The sequence below is a fragment of the Saccopteryx bilineata genome, chromosome 2 (assembly GCF_036850765.1).
Source record: "Saccopteryx bilineata isolate mSacBil1 chromosome 2, mSacBil1_pri_phased_curated, whole genome shotgun sequence".
Lineage (NCBI taxonomy): Eukaryota > Metazoa > Chordata > Mammalia > Chiroptera > Emballonuridae > Saccopteryx > Saccopteryx bilineata.
Genome location: NC_089491.1, coordinates 257,966,196 through 257,986,514, shown reverse-complemented (window position 1 = coordinate 257,986,514; position 20,319 = coordinate 257,966,196). Strand labels below are relative to the sequence as shown.

At 43.7% G+C, this 20,319-nt stretch overlaps 1 protein-coding gene across 2 annotated transcripts in view; it reads left to right on the top strand.

Annotated features, from left to right (window-relative positions):
* The window catches only part of EWSR1 (EWS RNA binding protein 1), a 32,028-nt gene extending 12,960 nt beyond the window's left edge, over positions 1–19,068 (top strand). Inside the window, exons 6-17 of one of the 2 annotated variants that reach the window (XM_066260211.1) lie at positions 1,022–1,189; positions 5,653–5,864; positions 6,818–6,998; positions 9,765–9,799; positions 10,335–10,367; positions 10,846–10,964; positions 15,393–15,522; positions 16,485–16,607; positions 17,198–17,360; positions 18,019–18,116; positions 18,428–18,683; positions 18,854–19,068. In XM_066260211.1, coding sequence (XP_066116308.1) covers positions 1,022–1,189; positions 5,653–5,864; positions 6,818–6,998; positions 9,765–9,799; positions 10,335–10,367; positions 10,846–10,964; positions 15,393–15,522; positions 16,485–16,607; positions 17,198–17,360; positions 18,019–18,116; positions 18,428–18,683; positions 18,854–18,893 — 1,558 coding nt within the window. In that variant the 3' untranslated portion in view covers positions 18,894–19,068. Of the gene's footprint in view, positions 1–1,021; positions 1,190–5,652; positions 5,865–6,817; positions 6,999–9,761; positions 9,800–10,334; positions 10,368–10,845; positions 10,965–15,392; positions 15,523–16,484; positions 16,608–17,197; positions 17,361–18,018; positions 18,117–18,427; positions 18,684–18,853 lie in introns of both variants that reach the window. The other variant, XM_066260210.1, reaches the window with a different exon arrangement.
* The last annotated feature ends 1,251 nt before the right edge of the window (positions 19,069–20,319 follow it).

Below are 20,319 nucleotides of genomic sequence, written 5' to 3'. Positions count from 1 at the left end.
CTAACTGATTCCTGTAGTGCCCTGTTCCAGTTGACATCAGCATTTAAAAGTGTTAACAAATGTTTGAAATCCCATTTGATGCTCCATTGCAACAGGATATCCGCAAGCCTGTTGGATAGCTGGAGGGTTTTATGTACAATAGTAACTTTTTTTAATAAATCATCCCTTTTGGTGTCTTTTTCCTTAATTTTCAATCCTTGCCATTTTAAAACAGCTATCTGTCTCATGATCAGTAACAGCTATACCCTTTTCTGCTGGAAAGAAGAGTGGGTTTGTGACCCATTTTAGCTCTTTGGAGAAACCAGTACTTCCCCATCCTCTCTGGTCTGCCTACTGATTCTTGGGGCAGCTCACTTTGCTATAGCGCTATTGAAAAATGTTAGAGCAGAGAACTGATAGAAACCACTGTTTTTTTCCCCTTGGGTTTGGGACTGATTTTCCTCACTTAACAAGGATATTTCCTAGTTCATCTGAGTAGGGGTGGTATTTTTTCATTATGGAGACTTTGAGGCAAGTTATGACAGTCCAAGCTAAAAATGTTTTATTGTGGGTTTGTTCTTAATAAATGACAAACATAAATGTACAGGTAGTCCAAATCTGTAAATGCCATGGACTTATTATGTTACTCTAACCTAAAACTTGCATTATTGTTAAAGTGTCTTGTTTCTTAACTGTCCTTTTTGAGAAATAGCATTTTCTTTCCTAACAAATTATCTCTCCTCTCAGATTATCTAAGTTTGCAGCACAAAATACTGTAACTACATTTTAGAGCTATTATATTAATATGGAACGAAAGGAGCACATTGACGTCTCTTCTGTGGATGTGATTAATTCATCCCCTTCCTTAGTATTCTCTTCGCAAATACAGTTGGACCGACACTGGGTTTGATGTAGTTCATTTTACAGTTGTATTTATCTCCCAACTCAATCCTAACTGCATATTGCTCTTAGATTTCTAGAGTTCTTACCCAAGAGTTTGGTGGTTGAGAATAAAAAGTCTCACTTTTATTTCTCCTTTTAGACCACAGGATGGTAACAAACCCGCTGAGACTAGTCAACCTCAATCTAGCACAGGGGGTTACAACCAGCCCAGCCTGGGATATGGGCAGAGTAACTACAGTTATCCCCAGGTACCTGGGAGCTACCCCATGCAGCCAGTCACGGCACCGCCATCGTACCCTCCTACCAGGTCAGTGTCTTTGTTCTTGTGGTAGGTGAACCAGTAAAATAAAAGTTTTTTTCAGGCTGTGGACCATCCTGCTTCGCTTGCTCAGGTGATACATATTCTCAGACTCCCAGTGATAACCCGATTATATATTGTTACTTTAAAACCTCAGTCCTGGGTTCCCATAGCCATACCTGGCAGCCAATAACTCTTCTCTCCAAGTACAAACAAAATTTTTACTGCTCTAGGTTATTTGATTTTGCTCTCTCAGTTAATTCAGGTTGGCTGAGCCTGACCAGGTGGTGGCGCAGTGGATAGAGTGTAGACCTGGGACGCTGAGGACCCAGGTTCGAAACTGCGGGGTCGCCAGATGGAGTATGGGATCTTAGACATGATCCCATGGTTACTAGCTTGAGCAAGGGGTCACTAGCTCATCTGGAGGGCCCCCACTCTGTTGCGGTACATATGAGAAAGCAAGCAATGAACAACTAAGGTGTTGCAACTGTACAAGTGGATGCTTCTCATCTCTCTCCCTTCCTGTCTGTCCCTCTCTTGTCTCTCTCTCTTGCTAAGAAAAAATTCAGATGGCTGAGAAACAAGTATTTTTTTTTTTTTTTCTGAAGCTGGAAACAGGGAGAGACAGACAGACTCCCGCATGCGCCCAACTGGGATCCACCCGGTACGCCCACCAGGGGCAACGCTCTGCCCACCAGGGGGCGATGCTCTGCCCATCCTGGGCGTCGCCATATTGCGACCAGAGCCACTCTAGCACCTGGGGCAGAGGCCAAGGAGCCATCCCCAGCGCCCGGGCCATCTTTGCTCCAATGGAGCCTCGGCTGCGGGAGGGGAAGAGAGAGAGAGAAAAGTGCGGCGGAGTGGTGGAGAAGCAAATGGGCGCTTCTCCTGTGTGCCCTGGCCGGGAATCGAACCCGGGTCCTCCGCACGCTAGGCCGACGCTCTACCGCTGAGCCAACCGGCCAGGGCTGAGAAACAAGTATTTGAAAGCAAGTAAAGCTACAGGACATTTTTTTTTAAAAAAGAAAGGAACTTTACCTTAAACATTTCATGTTTAACAACTCAGAGGTTCATTGAGCTAAGACCTTTTCTTTTGGTAACAGGTTTGTTTGTTTTGCATTCTTTGTCTTACGTTAACCACACCAGTATCTACAATGTCTAGGAAGAACTGCAAGTTGTGCTCATTTCATTTGAAGCAAGTTTTCAAGTGAATTGCCTGAATTGTGCTAAAGTTTGCTAGAGGAAACAACTACCTGTTTACACTCATTTCATTGATTTACACAAAATGCAACAGGCAAAAACAGCTGACTGTGGGTGTCTGTACAACTTGAAGTAACAGTGGGCAGGACTTCGAGCAGTTCTTCCAAAGAGCCTAGGAAGTGAGAATAGGTCCACTTGATGAAGAGAGGATCTTGAATACATTACTGCTGTGGTGAGGAATATGGTGATAAAAGCTCAGTTTAACTGTACTTTAAACTGTTTTTTTGTCCTGACCTGGTAGCTTAGTTAGTTGGAGTGTTGTCCTGATGCACCAGGATGGCATGTTCGGTCCCGGTCAGGGTACGTACAAGAGTCAACCACTGAGTGCATAAATAAGTGGAACACATATCAATGTTTTTCTCTCTCCTTTTCTCTAAAATCAAATAGGTTTATCAATTTTTTTTGTTTGTTTTTCATTAGCATGGTTCATCCGGAGTTCTTTAAAGTTTTATTTCTGTGTAAGAATATATTTTTGGTTAACATTCATCTTGCATACAGTGCCTTGATTCTGAAGTTTCTTTATTCACCTTTTTTTTTTTTTTTTTTTTTTTTTTTTTTTTTTTTTTTGTATTTTTCTGAAGCCAGAAACGGGGAGGCAGTCAGACAGACTCCCGCATGCGCCCTACCAGGATCCACCCGGCACGCCCACCAGGGGGGCGATGCTCTGTTGCGACCAGAGCCACTCTAGCGCCTGAGGCAGAGGCCACAGAGCCATCCTCAGTGCCCGGGCAAACGTTGCTCCAATGGAGCCTTGGCTGCGGGAGGGAAAGAGAGAGACAGAGAGGAAGGAGAGGGGGAGGGGTGGAGAAGCAGATGGGTGCTTCTCCTGTGTGCCCTGGCTGGAAATTGAACCTGGGACTCCTGCACGCCAGACTGACGCTCTACCATTGAGCCAACCGGCCAGGGTATCTTTTCTTTATTAATGCCCAAATTTCATATACAATTGGTATTTCGTAAAGTTTGAAACTACATATATATAGCAAAGCAATTTGAAACTAGATGACTCTTCAAGAGAAAATTTTCCCGTTTTATGTGGACACACACCACCAACTGGCCTGGTACCTTCAGAAAAATCCTTGTCATCGTTCAAGGCAGACTTGGAACTGAGTGACACACTTAATTGCTTTTTTTCCTCAGTGTCTGTTTTATGGAGGCCATCTTCCCTGAGCGCACATGTATACCTCCTGTTGGGCTCCCAAATCTGCCTTGTATTGAGTTGAGAATAACTTGTTTTGTTGTTGTTGTGACACAGAGGGAGACAGAGAGAGGGACAGATTAGAAGAGCCAGACAGGAAGGGAGAAAGATAAGCATAAATTCTTCATTGAAGCTCCGTTGTCTCCTTAGTTGTTCATTGACTGCTTTCTCGTATGTGCCTTGACTGGGGGTGGGGGAGCTACAGCAGAGCAAGTGACCCCTTGCTCAAGCCAGCGACCTTTGGACTCAAGCCAGCAACCGTTGGGTCGTGTCTATGATTCCACGATCAAGCCAGCAACCTCGGGGTTTCGAACCTGGGTCCTCCTCATCCTAGTCTGATGCTCTATCCACTGCGTCACCACCTGGTCTGGCAGAGAAGGACTTGTTTAAATGGGGTAGAGCAGGGGTCGGGAACCTATACCTCATGAGCCGATATGGCTCTTTTGATGGTTGCATCTGGCTTGCAGACAAATTTTTAAGTTAAAAAAAAAACGTTAAAAATATAGGCCCTGGCCGGTTGGCTCAGCGGTAGAGCGTTGGCCTAGCGTGCGGAGGACCCGGGTTCGATTCCTGGCCAGGGCACACAGGAGAAGCGCCCATTTGCTTCTCCACCCCTCCGCCGCGCTTTCCTCCCTGTCTCTCTCTTCCCCTCCCGCAGCCAAGGCTCCATTGGAGCAAAGATGGCCCGGGCGCTGGGGATGGCTCTGTGGCCTCTGCCTCAGGCGCTAGAGTGGCTCTGGTCGCAACATGGCGACGCCCAGGATGGGCAGAGCATCGCCCCATGGTGGGCGTGCCGGGTGGATCCCGGTCGGGCACATGCAGGAGTCTGTCTGTCTATCCCTGTTTCCAGCTTCAGAAAAATGAAAAAATATATATATATAAAACATTCTCATGTATTACAATTCATTCATTTCCTACTGCTCATGTTCATGGTTGTGGGTGGCTGGAGCCAATCACAGCTGTCCTCTGGGGCACCAAATTTTTATTGAATAATGCGTAACGTACATAGGTCGTTGTCTGGCTCTCACGGAATTACATTTTAAAATATGTGGCGTTCATGGCTCTCTCAGCCAAAAAGGTTCCCAACCCCTGGGGTAGAGGGTAAAAGGAGAGGCTCTCTAAGGGTTGTATATTATACAGTTGGGTTTTTTTACAGAGACAAAGTCAGAGAGAGATAGACAGGGACAGACAGACAGGAATGGAGAGATGAGAAGCATCAATCATTAGTTTTTCATTGCGCATTGCAACACCTTAGTTGTTCATTGATTGCTTTCTCATATGTGCCTTGACCTTGGGCTGAAGCTGGTGAGCTTTTTGCTCAAACCAGCTGAGCCCACATTCAAGCTGGCGACCTCGGGGTCTGGAACTTGAGTCTTCCGCATCCCAGTCCAACGCTCTATCCACTGCTCCACCACCTGGTCAGGCTACAGTTGGGATATTTTTTTTAATTTAATTATTTATTTATTTTTATTATTTTTTTTTCCTGAAGTTGGAAACGGGGAGGCAGTCAGACTCCCGCATGCACCCGACCGGGATCCACCCGGCATGCCCACCAGGGGGCAATGCTCTGCTGCAACCAGAGCTATTCTAGCGCCTGAGGCAGAGGCCGTAGAGCCATCCTCAGCACCAGGGCCAACTTTGCTCCAGTGGAGCCTTGGCTGCAGGAGGGGAAGAGAGAGACAGAGAGGAAGGAGAGTGGGAGGGGTTGAGAAGCAGATGGGCTCTTCTCCTGTGCGTCCTGGCCGGGAATTGAACCTGGGACTCCTGCACGCCAGGCCGACGCTCTACCACTGGGCCAACCGGCTGGGGTCTTACAGTTGGGATTTTTTAAAATAGTTTTCCCCTCTCATTTAAAGCTTTGTATAATTGTTTATTTTAAATTCAAATTATTGGTATGTAGAAAGTAACCTTTTTTTTTTTTTAATTTCTGTCATATGCTATGAATGTCTTATATTTAGGGGGCTTAAAGAAACAAGCTTCTCCTTACTAAAAAGCTTTTTTTCTTTCTTTCTTTCAGCTATTCTTCTACACAGCCGACTAGTTATGATCAGAGCAGTTACTCTCAGCAGAACACCTATGGTCAGCCGAGCAGCTATGGACAGCAGAGTAGCTATGGTCAACAAAGCAGCTATGGGCAGCAGCCGCCCACTAGTTACCCCCCCCAAACTGGATCCTACAGCCAGGCTCCAAGTCAATATAGCCAACAGAGCAGCAGCTACGGGCAGCAGAGTGAGTTGCTAAGAGAGAAAACCAAATAAAAGTGATTAATTACGTTTGGAGTTTCTGAACATAGATGTTCTTTACCATTGTTTACTTTTGGACTCCAGGATGCATCTTGAGTGTATAACATCTTGGGTAATAGTCCTAATAAAGACTTCAGTGCTTTTCTTCAATTTAATTGTTACTACTATGCCTTGCAAGAAAAAAAGGGAAGAGAGTTCATAACTGACTAGAAAAAGTGTTTTACTACCACTCTGCTCTCTTTGAGGAGGTTAAAGGCAGTGAGTGAAGCCAGTATTCCTTATGGCCTCCCACTGCAACTCACTGACAGGGAGCAGGTAGTTACTGAACACTACTGCAATTTTGATAGTCAAGTAAATACTATGTTTTGGTTTTGTTTTAAACATTTACACCTAAAAAGGGGAAGAAAATCCTTCCTATAGAATAGTTTTATTTCTGTGAAGAAGTAAAAAAAAAACCTCAAACTGTCTTCACAGTTGAATCTCTACCCAGGTTGTTGTTTAATTAAATTCCAGTCATGGGCATGTCTTACTAAGAACGTGAAATAAGTAGTACCACTTGATGGAGCCCAGCCTTAGCAACATGCTAAGCCCCTAAGAAACAAGCCCCTTCTTGTTTGTTGAGTGTAGTTTTAAGAAGCATCTTTTAGAGACCTCTTACTAGTTACAGAACCCTGTAAACTATTGGCCAGAGGGCTTTTTGTTTTTTTGGGAGAGGTTTACTAGGCTAACCTTACTATGTAAGGTTACTTCAGCTTTGATGAACCAGCAGTTTTTGTTGAACTTAAAAGAGCTTATGATTAGGGGTGCTTTATCAAGTGTAAAGAGGATGATGCCTTGGTTACTGCCTTGCAATTGAGAAGTCTGTGATTCCAGGAGAGTATACAACAGGCAGTGGTGTAAATGCTGGTCCATGGCTTACAGATGTGACTCTTTCCTCAGGTTCATTCCGACAGGACCACCCCAGTAGCATGGGTGTTTATGGGCAGGAGTCTGGAGGATTTTCCGGACCAGGAGAGAACCGGAGCATGAGTGGCCCTGATAACCGGGGCAGGGGAAGAGGGGGATTTGATCGTGGAGGCATGAGCAGAGGTGGGCGGGGAGGAGGACGCGGTGGAATGGGGTAAGAGCAAACCTTTTCTCCTTTTACCTAATTTTGTTTCATCCATAGGATTTTCAATGGAAAGAAGGGACTGAAAGACATAATAAATTTATTTCTGCATTTCCATGGACAATCTGTTGAGCCCATGCTATCTTCTAAAACATGGAAATGTCACCTTTATGGCATATATTATGTGGCAGTTTGCTTTTTTTCCCTGCCAATCTACTTGGTTGGGTTGGGGAGAACAAAGAATGGTTTTGAAATTAGAGCTTTCAGTTCCCTTCATGGTTTCCAGAGGTGAAAAGCCTCTCCGGGTAATAATAGACTTGGGATGGAACACACACAACCTTTCTAACAATGTAGGTTTTTAACTAACTGTCTCTGAATGGTTGTCTTGAAATACCTGGTGTATATACTGCAGAAAAGGAATGCAGCTGTTTTCCACAATGTTTGTCCCCAACTTCTTTCTGTTTGTACTCGGAACTGTTGAACATAATGCGGAAGATCTTGGTCCCGTAATCCTTGAACTATGGCCTGAGGTGCACCTGCTACACAGAAAAATCCAATAGTGTTTTATAGATTAATGTATATCATTAATTATAGGATTATTCCCCATTGGAGATTTTAAGAAGTCTAAATCGGTTTGACCATTTTGATTGATGGCACAATCTGGTTTAGAAAACTGTTTAGATCAATAACATAACCCTGCTGCCTGTGCCTGCCCTCCCCCTCCCTTTTTTCCCATCCCCTCTTTCCTGGTATCTGTACTTTAATGAAGTTGAGGTATAATACAATGTTGGTGGTTAACATAATCCAGAAGGCTTAGTTCTGTGTGTGTTCTGTCCCGATATAAACTAGTTTAAAAGTTATGCAGAATGTTTTATTAAGTATAAATTGGATTGGTTGGTTCAAGGAAAAGTCGAATAAGATTCCTTTTTTTTGTAATAGAAATGGGCTTTAAAATTAAATAGATTAAAAATTAACTTTTGAATTAGAAAATCTACTGTTGAAAGATACTGATTGAAAGTACTGTTTTTCATATTCTGCATAACTTAAAAGTCTAGTGAAATCTTTAGTGGAAGAAACAATTATTTTACAACAACATGCAAAATTTATGAACAATTTGGTATAAAGTAAAATCACTCTTCTGATTTGAAGAATGTCATTCCATCATAAAGGTTTCACTTTATGGATGTTTTAAAATAGACATAGACGCTTGAAATTACTATCATCACGTCTCCAATCACCTAGAAGTCTTGGTATTTTTCGGTTGCAAAAGCAATTTCAAATTTATTCATTTTAATACTACAAAGTAATAATTCTGATTTTGCTAGACATTACTAGTAGAGGGGTCCCTTCTTTCTGGATAAGTCTCCTGGAGCCATTGAAAAAAATTATGGCTTTCCCCTGAGGTTTTTCAACGGACTGTGAAGCAGTCAGTTGGATCCTTTGGGGACAGGACAGGGGCATTTCCCCCTCCTTTCTTTTTATTGTGGTGTGATGATGGTTTTCAGTGTCGTCTGCAGGTAAGGCACTCAAATGTTGTTAACATGCCCTTTTTCATTGCCTCAGTATTTTGATTATTTTCATTGGCTGTTAAACGTGGAAACTTTTTAACATGCTTTGTCGCATTTATATGCTACAGGTTACAAAGTGAGAGCCTTGTATACACTTCAATACTTAAAAAGTACCCGTACTCAGTACTCAGCCGGCAGCATAATGAAAAGTGGGACTAGACACGGTGTCCATATGGAGAGGAAAAATATACATAGAATATTTTTAACAAAATGTATTCATTGTATAAATGGAATCCTTCTGTAACTTTGGTAACTGCATACTTGTTGTTTGGTAATGAACCAGAGGAGGTATAATACTAGAATTGTGTAACCTTAAAGTGTAAACTTTTGTTTTTAAAGAGAGAGAACATTTTGTGGTGTGTACTTTTAAAAAGGAGACAAAGCTGCATGCAACAGCTTGAAATTGTATATTCAGGTATTAAAGGTGCAATACTGGTTAGAAAAAGCTCAGGGCCTCCCACTGGGGAGCTGCCTTTATTTAATTTTAAAGGAAAAAAATGACCCAATTCTTATTTCCTTCCCCTTTAAAGTATGTAAGGCAGTAACTCTGTTCTGCTGTTGTTATTATTCTCAACTGATATGTCTATAAAGTTGCACCCCCAGTCCATTGAGCCTTGGTATTAGTTATAAATTATTCTTTCACAGAGATTGTTAAATTCCTTAGTGCCCTGAAATGTGTATAGCTTTATGCTGGAGATTGGTTGGATGTGTCCTCTGGTGTGTATTGTAGACATTTAATGTAGTTGTTTCCTGCTTTATTATACTGTGACTTGTTAGGAAGCCCAGGGCCTCACTTGGCTCTCTGCTGGGAGAGGTTGAGGGTGCACCTTTATGAACATGGAAAAGGTTCAAGTTGCCTCAGCTTGCTATTCCCCTCTACACCAAGCTCTCTCTGTTTTTCAGCTGATGGGGTGGGTGTTTGGGATCTATTTTTTCCCCCTCATTTGCCAAGTATTGCACTATTAATACCAGCCCCTGAAATGAAAGGAACCAACCACACTGGTGTGTACAATCAGACAAGCAAGGTTGTATATAAAGGAAATTTGAGCAAGCTGCCCTGAAGAAAGGCATAGTGACAAGATGAGAGAGATGCATTGTTTGGAGATGTGTTTAGCCAGTGCCCTTCTTCCCCACGAGCCCCCGCAAGGCTCAGAGCGGTACTGGCTTTTAAAGGGAAAGGCCTTCATTTCTTCGTTTATCCCCCCAGCAGCGCTGGAGAGCGAGGTGGCTTCAATAAGCCTGGTGGTAAGTTTTTGAGTATTACCATGGATAGTGTTTAAAAAAAATAAAGTCAGTTTTTAGAAAACTATAATTTTTTATTAGTTTCATAAGTGGTTTAAAAATGATCTATACAAAAGAGACTAATGGGTACTGCCGGCATTGTCTTAGGGGTAATAAGGTTAACCTATGGTTACAAAACAAAGGGTAACTTGAAGTATTGAGCAACTGCTTTTGTAATGTGGGGGAGAATACATTTTTAAAATTTGGTTTATTTGGAGGAAAATTTTTTACTTAAATTTAACCCTAATTTGGCACATAAGCTTTGAGAGTGTATTTGGTTAATGGTTTAAAAGCAAACCAGCAAAGAAAAAAAAAAAACCCTAGCAAACCTTTCACAAATGTTAAAGGGGCACTGCTCCATTTTAGCAGTGCGGGTCATTTTGAATTTAATGAAGCCCCATCAAATGGTGGTGTAGTAGATAGTTATGTGTGTTTGTAAGGTTTGTAGCTTGCAAGACGTGCACTAATAATATTTTATGTGATCTTTCCTGGTTGGCAGGACCCATGGACGAAGGACCGGATCTTGATCTAGGTATTGTTCAATTTTGTATTTTACGTTGCACTCTTATACATGAATAGCACAAAAGTAAAAGTGTGTTAGAGTTCAGCAGCTTGATAGATCAATATGATGTTTATTCTTGCTGTTGAGGGCAGTTTGGGGTTTCCTTTATCTAATATCATAATAGCCTTAAACAAAGTGAATCAAAAGTGCCATGGATTCCCTGGCCGGATAGCTCAGTTGGTTAGAATGTCATCCCGAAGCACAGAGGTTGCCAGTTCGATCCTTAGGGCACATACAGGAACAAATCAATGTTCCTGTCTCCCTTCTTCTCTCACTAAAATCAAGAAATAATTTTTTTTTTTTTAAAGTGCCATGGCTTTCTTGTTAGTATGGTGGTTGGTAGTTTGCTTAATTTGTCATGAATTCCATTGGGCAGTAGGGACCAGTTGGTTAATGAGCCCCTAAACCTACATGATAGTAACTCCTTTCATCTTCTTTTTTCTGGAAGGCCCCCCTGTTGATCCAGATGAAGACTCTGACAACAGTGCAATCTATGTGCAAGGATTAAATGACAGTGTGACTCTAGATGATCTGGCAGACTTCTTTAAGCAGTGTGGAGTTGTTAAGGTAAGTAAGTAAAAGCATAACTGTACAATCTGGGGATCTTCCAACCATAGAACATTTTAGAGACTAAATTGATAAGAGCAGTTTCTGAAGTTTTTTTTCTGGATGTACAGGGGTGGGCAAAAGTAGGTATGCAGTTACAATTACACAGAATACCATTTGTTCCTGTGTTATTAAAATCATAACCTCCATGTCTTTTTTATACAACTGTAAACCTACTCTTTTGTTTTTGTTTTGTTGTTGGGTTTTTTTGTATTTTTCCGAAGCTGGAAACGGGGAGGCAGTCAGACAGACTCCCACATGCGTCTGACCGGGATCCACCCGGCGTGCCCACCAGGGGGTGATGCTCTGCCCATCTTGGGGCATCGCTCTGCCGCAATCAGAGCCATTCTAGCGCCTGAGGCAGAGGCCACAGAGCCACCCTCAGCGCCCAGGCAAACTTTGCTCCATTGGAGCCTTGGCTGCGGTAGGGGAAGAGAGAGACAGAGAGGAAGGAGAGGGGGAGGGGTGGAGAAGCAGATGGGTACCTCTCCTGTGTGCCCTGGCCGGGAATCGAACCCGGGACTCCTGCACGCCAGGCCGACCAGGGCAAACCTACTCTTTTTTTTAAATTGATAGATTCTAGAGAGGAAAGGGGAGCAAAAAAGAGGGAAGCATTCATTTGTTCCACTTTGTTGTTCATTCACCAATTGGTTCTTGTATGTGCCCTGACTGCGGATCAAATCCGCGACCTTGGTGGTTCACGACCACATTCTAACCATCTGAGTTACAGAGGAAAATACAGCAAAAAGGCAGGGAAAAAATGAGGAATGAAGCCATCTGTAAAGGTCAGAGGGGGGAAGGTATTTCAGAATGATGGGTGGAATAACAAGGCAAAGATTCTTGGGCAGGAGATTGCCTGGCAATTTCAAGAAGCTGGTGTGGCCAGAAAGTTTTGGTCTGAGCTACTGGAATGATGGTGGGGTTGTTAGGGAAGACTAAGAAACCGGTTTTGACACAGGAAGGAGAGTCCCCTGGTTAGAAGCTCAAAAGTTTGGGAATCCGCCCTGGCCGGTTGGCTCAGCGGTAGAGCGTCGGCCTAGCGTGCGGAGGACCCGGGTTCGATTCCCGGCCAGGGCACACAGGAGAAGCGCCCATTTGCTTCTCCACCCCTCCGCCGCGCTTTCCTCTCTGTCTCTCTCTTCCCCTCCCGCAGCCAAGGCTCCATTGGAGCAGAGATGGCCCGGGCGCTGGGCATAGCTCTGTGGCCTCTGCCTCAGGCGCTAGAGTGGCTCTGGTCGCAATATGGCGATGCCCAGGATGGGCAGAGCATCGCCCCCTGGGGGGCAGAGCACCGCCCCTGGTGGGCGGGCCGGGTGGATCCCGGTCGGGCGCATGCGGGAGTCTGTCTGACTGTCTCTCCCTGTTTCCAGCTTCAGAAAAATGAAAAAAAAAAAAAAAAAAGTTTGGGAATCCTGTACTGCTAAGTACATCACAAGTTAGTCATACATTCTCTATAAACAGTTGGGTGGTTTGTCTCTGGGTTTCTAGTATATAAGCCATGCTGCAGTGAGCATTTGTGTGCACACTTCCTGGTGCACTGTGTCAGTGCCTTGTGTGGATGCAGTTCTTTCTTTTCTTTTTTCTTTTCTTTTTTTTTTTTTTTTTTTTGATGCAGTTCTTTCTTGTTATTTACAACTAAGTTCTAAAACTTGGTACAAACACTGATTAGTGTATGCTGAACTACTCCTTGGAGAGAAGTATGTACAGACAGAAAAAGATGTTACAGATTTGTACACCTGAAACCTATATAATTTTATTAACCAGTGTTATCCTAATAAATTCAGTGAAAAAAAATTTTTTTTCTTAATCCAGGTTGAAAATTTTTTAATTTTTTTTTAAAAAGCATGGAGGTTCAGCCTGACAAGGTGGTGGCGCAATGGATAGAGCGTTGGACTGGGTTGTGGAAGGACCCAGGTTCGAGACCCAAAGGTCGCCAGCTTGAGCACGGGCTCATCTGGCTTGAGCAAAAAGCTCACCAGCTTGGACCTAGGGTCGCTGGCTCCAGCAAGGAGTTACTCAGTCTGCTGAAAGCCCGCAGTCAAGGCACATATGAGAAAGCAATCAATGAACAACTAAGAAGTCGCAACACGCAACGAAAAACTAATAATTGATGATGCTTCTCATCTCTCCGTTCCTGTCTGTCTGTCCTTCTCTCTGACTCTCTGTCTCTGTAAAAAAAAAAAAAAGCAGGGAGGTTCAAAAGTATTGACTGCTAAGTTGGTATTCAGATTTACCAAGCTGGTCTCAGAGTCGGAGCTTCTTACACTGCCTGCCCTGTCCCCTACAGTCTCCATCCTCTGATCATCTGTAGAGAGGGAGAGGATTGAGAGGGCAGAGTTTTATCTTGTGTGACCTTAGCTGAGTGAGCATGTACATCAGGCAGCTTAAATTTTTTTGCAACTCTGCATATCTGCGAAACCACAAAAGTGCCACTAGTACTGATTTTGGGGTTTATAATTTTTAATTTTAGTGAGTAGGCAAATTTCCAAGTATTGAATCCACAAATGATGAGGATAAAATTGCTTAAATTGTTTATGTACATTTAACTTCACAAGATAGTAGTATGGCCCACCACTTAGATGCCTACCAGTATTACTGATGAACACATTCTTACCACTACTAGGAATCATGTCTCAACCTTTGCTAATCTGGTAGAAGAAAATGGAAGTGTGATTTTTCAATTTTCTTTTTTCCTAATTGCTAATTGTTATAACTGCATACCATCTTCTATGAAATGTTTATTTGTATTATACTCACTTTTCTTTAGAATCTGAAGTTTAGATTGAATGCAAAATAATTCTCCCAGTTCATGTCTCCCTTTTTTCATTTTCTTTGGATGAACAGAAATTCTTAATTTTAAGACAGTTGAACTTAACAGTTTTTTCCTTACTGGTATATGTCTTTATTTTTTCTGTTTGCAAGATCCTTAGTTCTGGCAACATTTTTTAAAAGAGCTACCCTTTCCCCAGTGGTATATAAAGCTATATCTGTCACATAGAAATTTCCATCCATACTTGGGTCTATTTCTTGGCTCTCATATACTTTTGGTTAATTTGTATTAATCTGTATTAATGGCACTGTTAATTACTATGTATTCGTGCTAAATCTTGGTATCTAGTAAGGCACATTATTTTGTTTTGCTTTTTCTTCAGGAATGTTTTGTTATTTACTCCTTGTTCTTCCTTATATATATTGGAATCAGTTTATGATATTCCTTAAAAACTCCAATTGAGTGTTTACTGAATCTGTAAGACAATTTGAGAATTAATAATTTTATAATACTGAGTGGTCTTTTTTCTCATAAACATTATATTATGTCTCTGTTTATAAAGGAGAGTTTAAAACTACATATCCCATCATTCATTCCGCTCTTTCTGTCATAATGTATATGTTTCTTATAAAAACAGTTACATATATATGTATCACCATTGCTCCTTTTTTAAAAAAGACCATAATCAGGCCTGACCTGTGGTGGCACAGTGGATAAAGTGTCAACTTGGAAACACTGAGGTTGCCGGTTCAAAACCCTGGCTTGCCTGGTCAAGGCACATATGGGAGTTGATGCTTCCTGCTCCTCCCCCTTCTCTCTATCTCTCTCTCTCTCTCCCCCCCCCTTCTCTCCTCTCTAAAATGAATAAATAAATGTTAAAAAAAGGATATCATTTAAAAAAAAAAAAGACCATAATCAGTCAAGTATCACTAGATACATAAACATATAGATTAGACTTTGATCATTTTTGCATCTAATAGAAAACACACACATGAAGCCATATTCTTGAATTATTTGGCTCCTGAATTCAAGCCAACTATATCTGGTATTCAGCTGAGAAACTAGTGATCTGTCCTAGTTTTGGAGGAAAAATTAACTGTGTTGGGCTTAATCAAGAATCCTTTTAGTGTACGCACAATCTTGTATACCGTACTTAATGATTTCAAGGTTATTTTTACTTTATGCAAGTCATATCTTACGTGGTGGTATCTGTGCCTGACTGCCTCTTCTAAGAGGTGGCTGCTCTCACTGGGTGCCTGTAGTGGACGTAGAAAATGTTGGGACAGGTACATGGACACCAGGAGGGGATGGCTGGGGGAGGAGTGGAGCCCAGACCATACTGTTCACTTCCACACTTTGAAAATTTGAGCCTAATTTGGTTCCTGTGATAAAATACATCTAGGGAGTGGGGATCATTTAAGTATGTATTTGTTGCAGCAGTTTAGGAAATTAGTCACCCATAATTCTACTCAGATAAATTAACATCTTACAGAATGTGTATCTGTGACAAACTGGTGCTTTTAACAGTTTGAGGGACTTCTCTGAATTTCACATGGAGTTTTTTCCCAAAAAAACTAGTATATTCTGATCACAGCCTAACTATGCTATTTTATGCCTAGATGAACAAGAGAACCGGACAGCCCATGATTCATATCTACTTGGACAAGGAAACGGGAAAGCCCAAAGGCGATGCTACAGTGTCCTATGAAGACCCACCAACTGCCAAGGCTGCTGTGGAATGGTTTGATGGTAAGAGCCTTAGTGTCACGGGTCTGCATTCTTAACGGCCTGCTTTGGGGCACACAAAGGGCCTTGTACCAGATGTTGCATGTGTCAGCTTGCATGGTAAGAGGATTTTGCTAATATATTTGACTATTGGGGCATGATTCTCTGAAGTGGTTCTCTGAGCACAGAGAAGGTACCGAAAACTCAATGGCCTGACCAGGCGGTGGTGCGGTGTATAGAGCATCGGACTGGGACGCGGAGGACCCAGGTTCGAGACCCTGAGGTCGCCAGCTTGAGCACAGGCTCATCTGGTTTGAGCAAAGCTCACCAGCTTGGACCCAAGGTCGCTGGCTTGAGCAAGGGCTTACTCGGTCTGCTGAAGGCTTGCCGTCAAGGCACATGAGAAAGCAATCAATGAGCAACTACGGTGTCACAATGAAAAACTAATGATTGATGCTTCTCATCTCTTTCTGTCCCTATCTATCCCTCTCTCTGACTCTCACTCTGTTAAAAAAAAAAAAATGAAAAAAGAAAACTCCATGAACATTTTAGCCACTGTACATTTGAGTGTTTACTGCTCACAAAAATTAGGGGTATTTTATCGCTTCATTTCAAATATCCCCTAATTTTTGTGAGCAGTATATATATATACGACCTCAACATTGACCCTGAAATTTCACTACAGGCAAAACCAACCTGAAAGTGTCCAACAGGTCCTGGCCCTCCTCTTCGGAACACTTCATGTCCCTGCTTCTCATGCTGTGCTGGGCAGCAGTCCCTTTCCAGCTTTTTTTTTTTGTTCTTAACACAGAGGGGTTTTAAGTATGTTTCCAAGGCTTTTCTGGCCTTGCAGGAAATCTCTTAGAGAAGACAGGGCAGGCACACTGGTGCAGCAGGGTGGCGGGGTTGGTCAGGAGTGGTGGTCTAGTCCCTCGAGAGAAGAGTTGGTGGTTGGGAGTAATGGGTGTTCTGTTATCTTGTTCCAGGGAAAGATTTTCAAGGGAGCAAAATTAAAGTTTCTCTTGCTCGGAAGAAGCCTCCGATGAACAGCATGCGGGGGGGCATGCCACCGCGAGAGGGCAGGGGAATGCCGCCGCCGCTCCGTGGAGGTATTCCTGTACTGTTTTGAAAGTTTTTTAATACACTTGTCTTTGAGACGCTTATTTCTAGAGTGAAGACAAGCCAATTAGAAATAGTAAAAAGGGATGTAGAATCAGTACTAGACTGCTGAATGCTGATAGTAAAGGCCAATGGGGGTAAAAGGAAGCAAAGAGCGTGGCCTGGCTGGTCAAGCAAGCTGGCATCCCAGTGCGAGCTCTGCCTGGATCAGCCCCAGGGCTGCTGCCATTTTGCTGCTTTGGTCTCTTTATCTGTATGAAAACACCTGCCCTCATACGACTGTTGTGGGAGCTAACTGAAGTAATGTGCAGTTGACCCTTGCACAGCACAGGGCTTAGATTGGCTATACCGCATCTGCACATAACAAGTTGATCCTCCACATACATGGGTTCCTAACCACACAATTCAAACTCACATCGTTAAGGGGCAGCTCTACATGCAAAGTGCAGAGCTGTGTCCTTGGACCTGTGGGAAAGTTTGGGGCAGGTGATAGGGCAATGCCCTTAGTGGTGTATTTCTTATGTATTTCCCTATATCAAATCCAATGCTACAAAGAGGTGATTGCTGTTTCTTATTGCAGGTCCAGGGGGCCCAGGAGGCCCTGGGGGGCCCATGGGTCGCATGGGAGGCCGTGGAGGAGACAGAGGCGGCTTTCCCCCAAGAGGGCCCCGGGGTTCCCGGGGGAACCCATCCGGAGGAGGAAATGTCCAACACCGAGCTGGAGACTGGCAGTGCCCCAATCCGTATGTACTTCTTTTCACAGATTGGTGCTACTAGTGAGTCACTCTACATCTTACCTCACTCCCATTCTGAAGAGGAATGGTGGGTTCTTTATTTCTTTTTTGGGGGGGGGTTCTTTATCTTAAGGAGCATAATGATGACTCATTGATCTGTTGGGTAGGGGGTCGCCTAATCATCATTACCAGCTGCTTCAGAACCTTCTAAAGGTCACTGGATAGGGTCCACATGTATGTGGTTGTACAGACATTTTGGTGGATCAACGCTGGTCCTATGGGTGCATTGCTACCTGAGTATATTTTCTTTTTTTAATTTTATTTATTCATTTTAGAGAGGAGAGAGAAAGGGAGAGAGGGAGAGAGAGAGGTGAGAGAGACAGAGAGAGAAGGTGGGGAGGAGCTGGAAGCATAACTCCCATATGTGCCTTGACCAGGCAAGCCCAGGGTTTCAAACCAGCGACCTCAGCATTTCCAGGTCGACGCTTTATCCACTGCACCACCACAGGTCAGGCATGAGTATATTTTCAGTGGACACGTCCTCTTAATGGTGTTTAACCCAAGACCCATTGTTTTTGATGGAGTACAGTGTGTGCCTACTTACATGTCACCTTTGTTTGTTCAGCTTCAATTAATTGGTGATTTCTGTTGATATGATTTTATGCAGGGGGTGTGGAAACCAGAACTTCGCCTGGAGAACAGAATGCAACCAGTGTAAGGCCCCGAAGCCTGAAGGCTTCCTCCCGCCACCCTTTCCACCCCCGGGTAGGTACAGGTTTGGGGAGTGTCTCCTCAGCTTCGTGGTACTAAACCTTCTGTTAAACTTTGTTGGCTTGGTAATCTACAGCGCCCACTAAGAACTAGGTCGGTGGTTTCAGTGAGTGCAGAGTGCAGTGCTGGGGCTCTTTAAGTTCCATTATCTCTTCTAAATGGTGACTGACCCCAGTGTCAGATCAAATTTTGGATCTTTGTGTCTGCTCTGGGAGAAGAGCAGATCCTAGGCAGCCTGAGGATCTCTGCATCCACCCATTCTCTCTCTCTTGCCACTGATCAGTCTTTTCCTGTTCTTTCCCTAGGCGGTGACCGTGGCAGAGGTGGCCCTGGTGGCATGCGGGGAGGAAGAGGTGGCCTCATGGATCGCGGGGGTCCTGGTGGTGGAATGTTCAGAGGTGGTCGTGGTGGAGACAGAGGTGGCTTCCGTGGCGGCCGAGGCATGGACCGAGGTGGCTTTGGTGGAGGAAGACGAGGTGGCCCTGGGGTTCCTCCTGGACCTTTGATGGAACAGATGGGAGGAAGACGAGGCGGGCGTGGAGGACCTGGAAAAATGGATAAGTATGTGGTGGTGAAAACCAGCTGGGGGCAGCCCCTGGCCATCTTTGCCTGGAGCAGTCCAATGTTAGCAAGTGGGAAGCTCAGCCCAGAACTCCGGTGGGGGAAGGGGGGCTTCCACTCCATACCCCATTTTAACCTGTTTCCTCTCCACCCCCTTTTCCGACTTACAGAGGTGAACACCGTCAGGAACGCAGAGACCGGCCCTACTAGATGCAGAGACCCCGCAGAGCTGCATTGACTACCAGATTTATTTTTTAAACCAGAAAATGTTTTAAATTTATAATTCCATATTTATAATGTTGGCCACAACATTATGATTATTCCTTGTCTGTACTTTAGTATTTTTCACCATTTGTGAAGAAACATTAAAACAAGTTAAATGGTAGTGTGCGGAGTTCTTTTTTTTCCTTTTAAAGATGGTTGTTTAAGACTAAACAGTGGGAACCCCTTGTGAGCATGCTCAGTATCATTGTGGAGAACCAAGAAGGCCTCTAACTAACTGTAACAATGTTCATGGTTGTGATGTCTTTTTTTTTTTTTAAATAAAATTCCAAATGTTTATAAACAGTCATTCTTCTCAGCCTCTGTTCCAAAGTCACTGCATGTCTACTAGGAGCAGGGAGTGGGGTGCCCTCCAGATAAATGGCTCGTGTGTCACATGTGGGAAAATTTGAAATGGTAATAACATGAAAACCAAGCACAGCCGCGTTGGTGGTGACAGTGCTGCAGGCAAGGGTAAGGGAGCTGGCGTCACTCTGACCCTGAACTGGGTCAAGGGGACATCACAGCACAGGCCTGTGTGGTTTGCAGTGAGGGCTGCTGTTTGGAGAACCTGTCACCATGGCCTGTACCTTCTGAATCCCCTTTGTGTGGAACTCTTGAGTGCTCCCTGGGGTGGGCATTCTGAGTCAGGCTCCACACACTTCAGGAAGGTCTGCCTAGGGAAGGCTCAAAAAGGGGTCATTTTTAGTCCCACTTGGTATCAGCGCTTTCTTAATGTTACAGGATTAAAGTTTTAAAATTTGGTAAATAGCCTAATCTTAAAGATCTCGTACCTGGTTGCCTTGTGCAGGGTCAGAGGTCAAAGCTTTTCCCAGTGGGCATGTTTCTGAAATTGGACACAACATGAGAAGAGCCCCAGACCTTTCACGTTTGCCTTTTTGATCAACCTTGTCTTTGTGGACTTGCATTAAGTCCAGACCAGCAGATTTAAGTCTTACTGCCTGTGCATGTGTGATTTCAGTCACTCAGACTGAGGCCTTGACATGCCTACCTGGAAAAAGGTTTCCCAAGTCTGTAATAATTACCACCACCAGACATGTTGAAGAAACCAACAGGCCTTAACATGCTCCCAGTCAAAAAAGACATTCCATGTCCAAAGCTTCAAGGAGAGATTGTCACCTTGAGCCAAGGAAAAAAAAATTGGAATATATTCCTTCCCTTCCACCCCCTGCCCCCCCCCGCCATTGGAAGCAGGGCTTTGAGAAACATCTGAGGAGATGGTATACCTCTGCTGGCCATAGGGTTTGCACTGCCCACCTGTGCTCAGGTGGACAGATGGTCCTTTGTACCCAGCCCTCCTGGAAATATTTGACATCTGCAGTTTCATAGTTAACAGGTCATTACCATGGTGAAT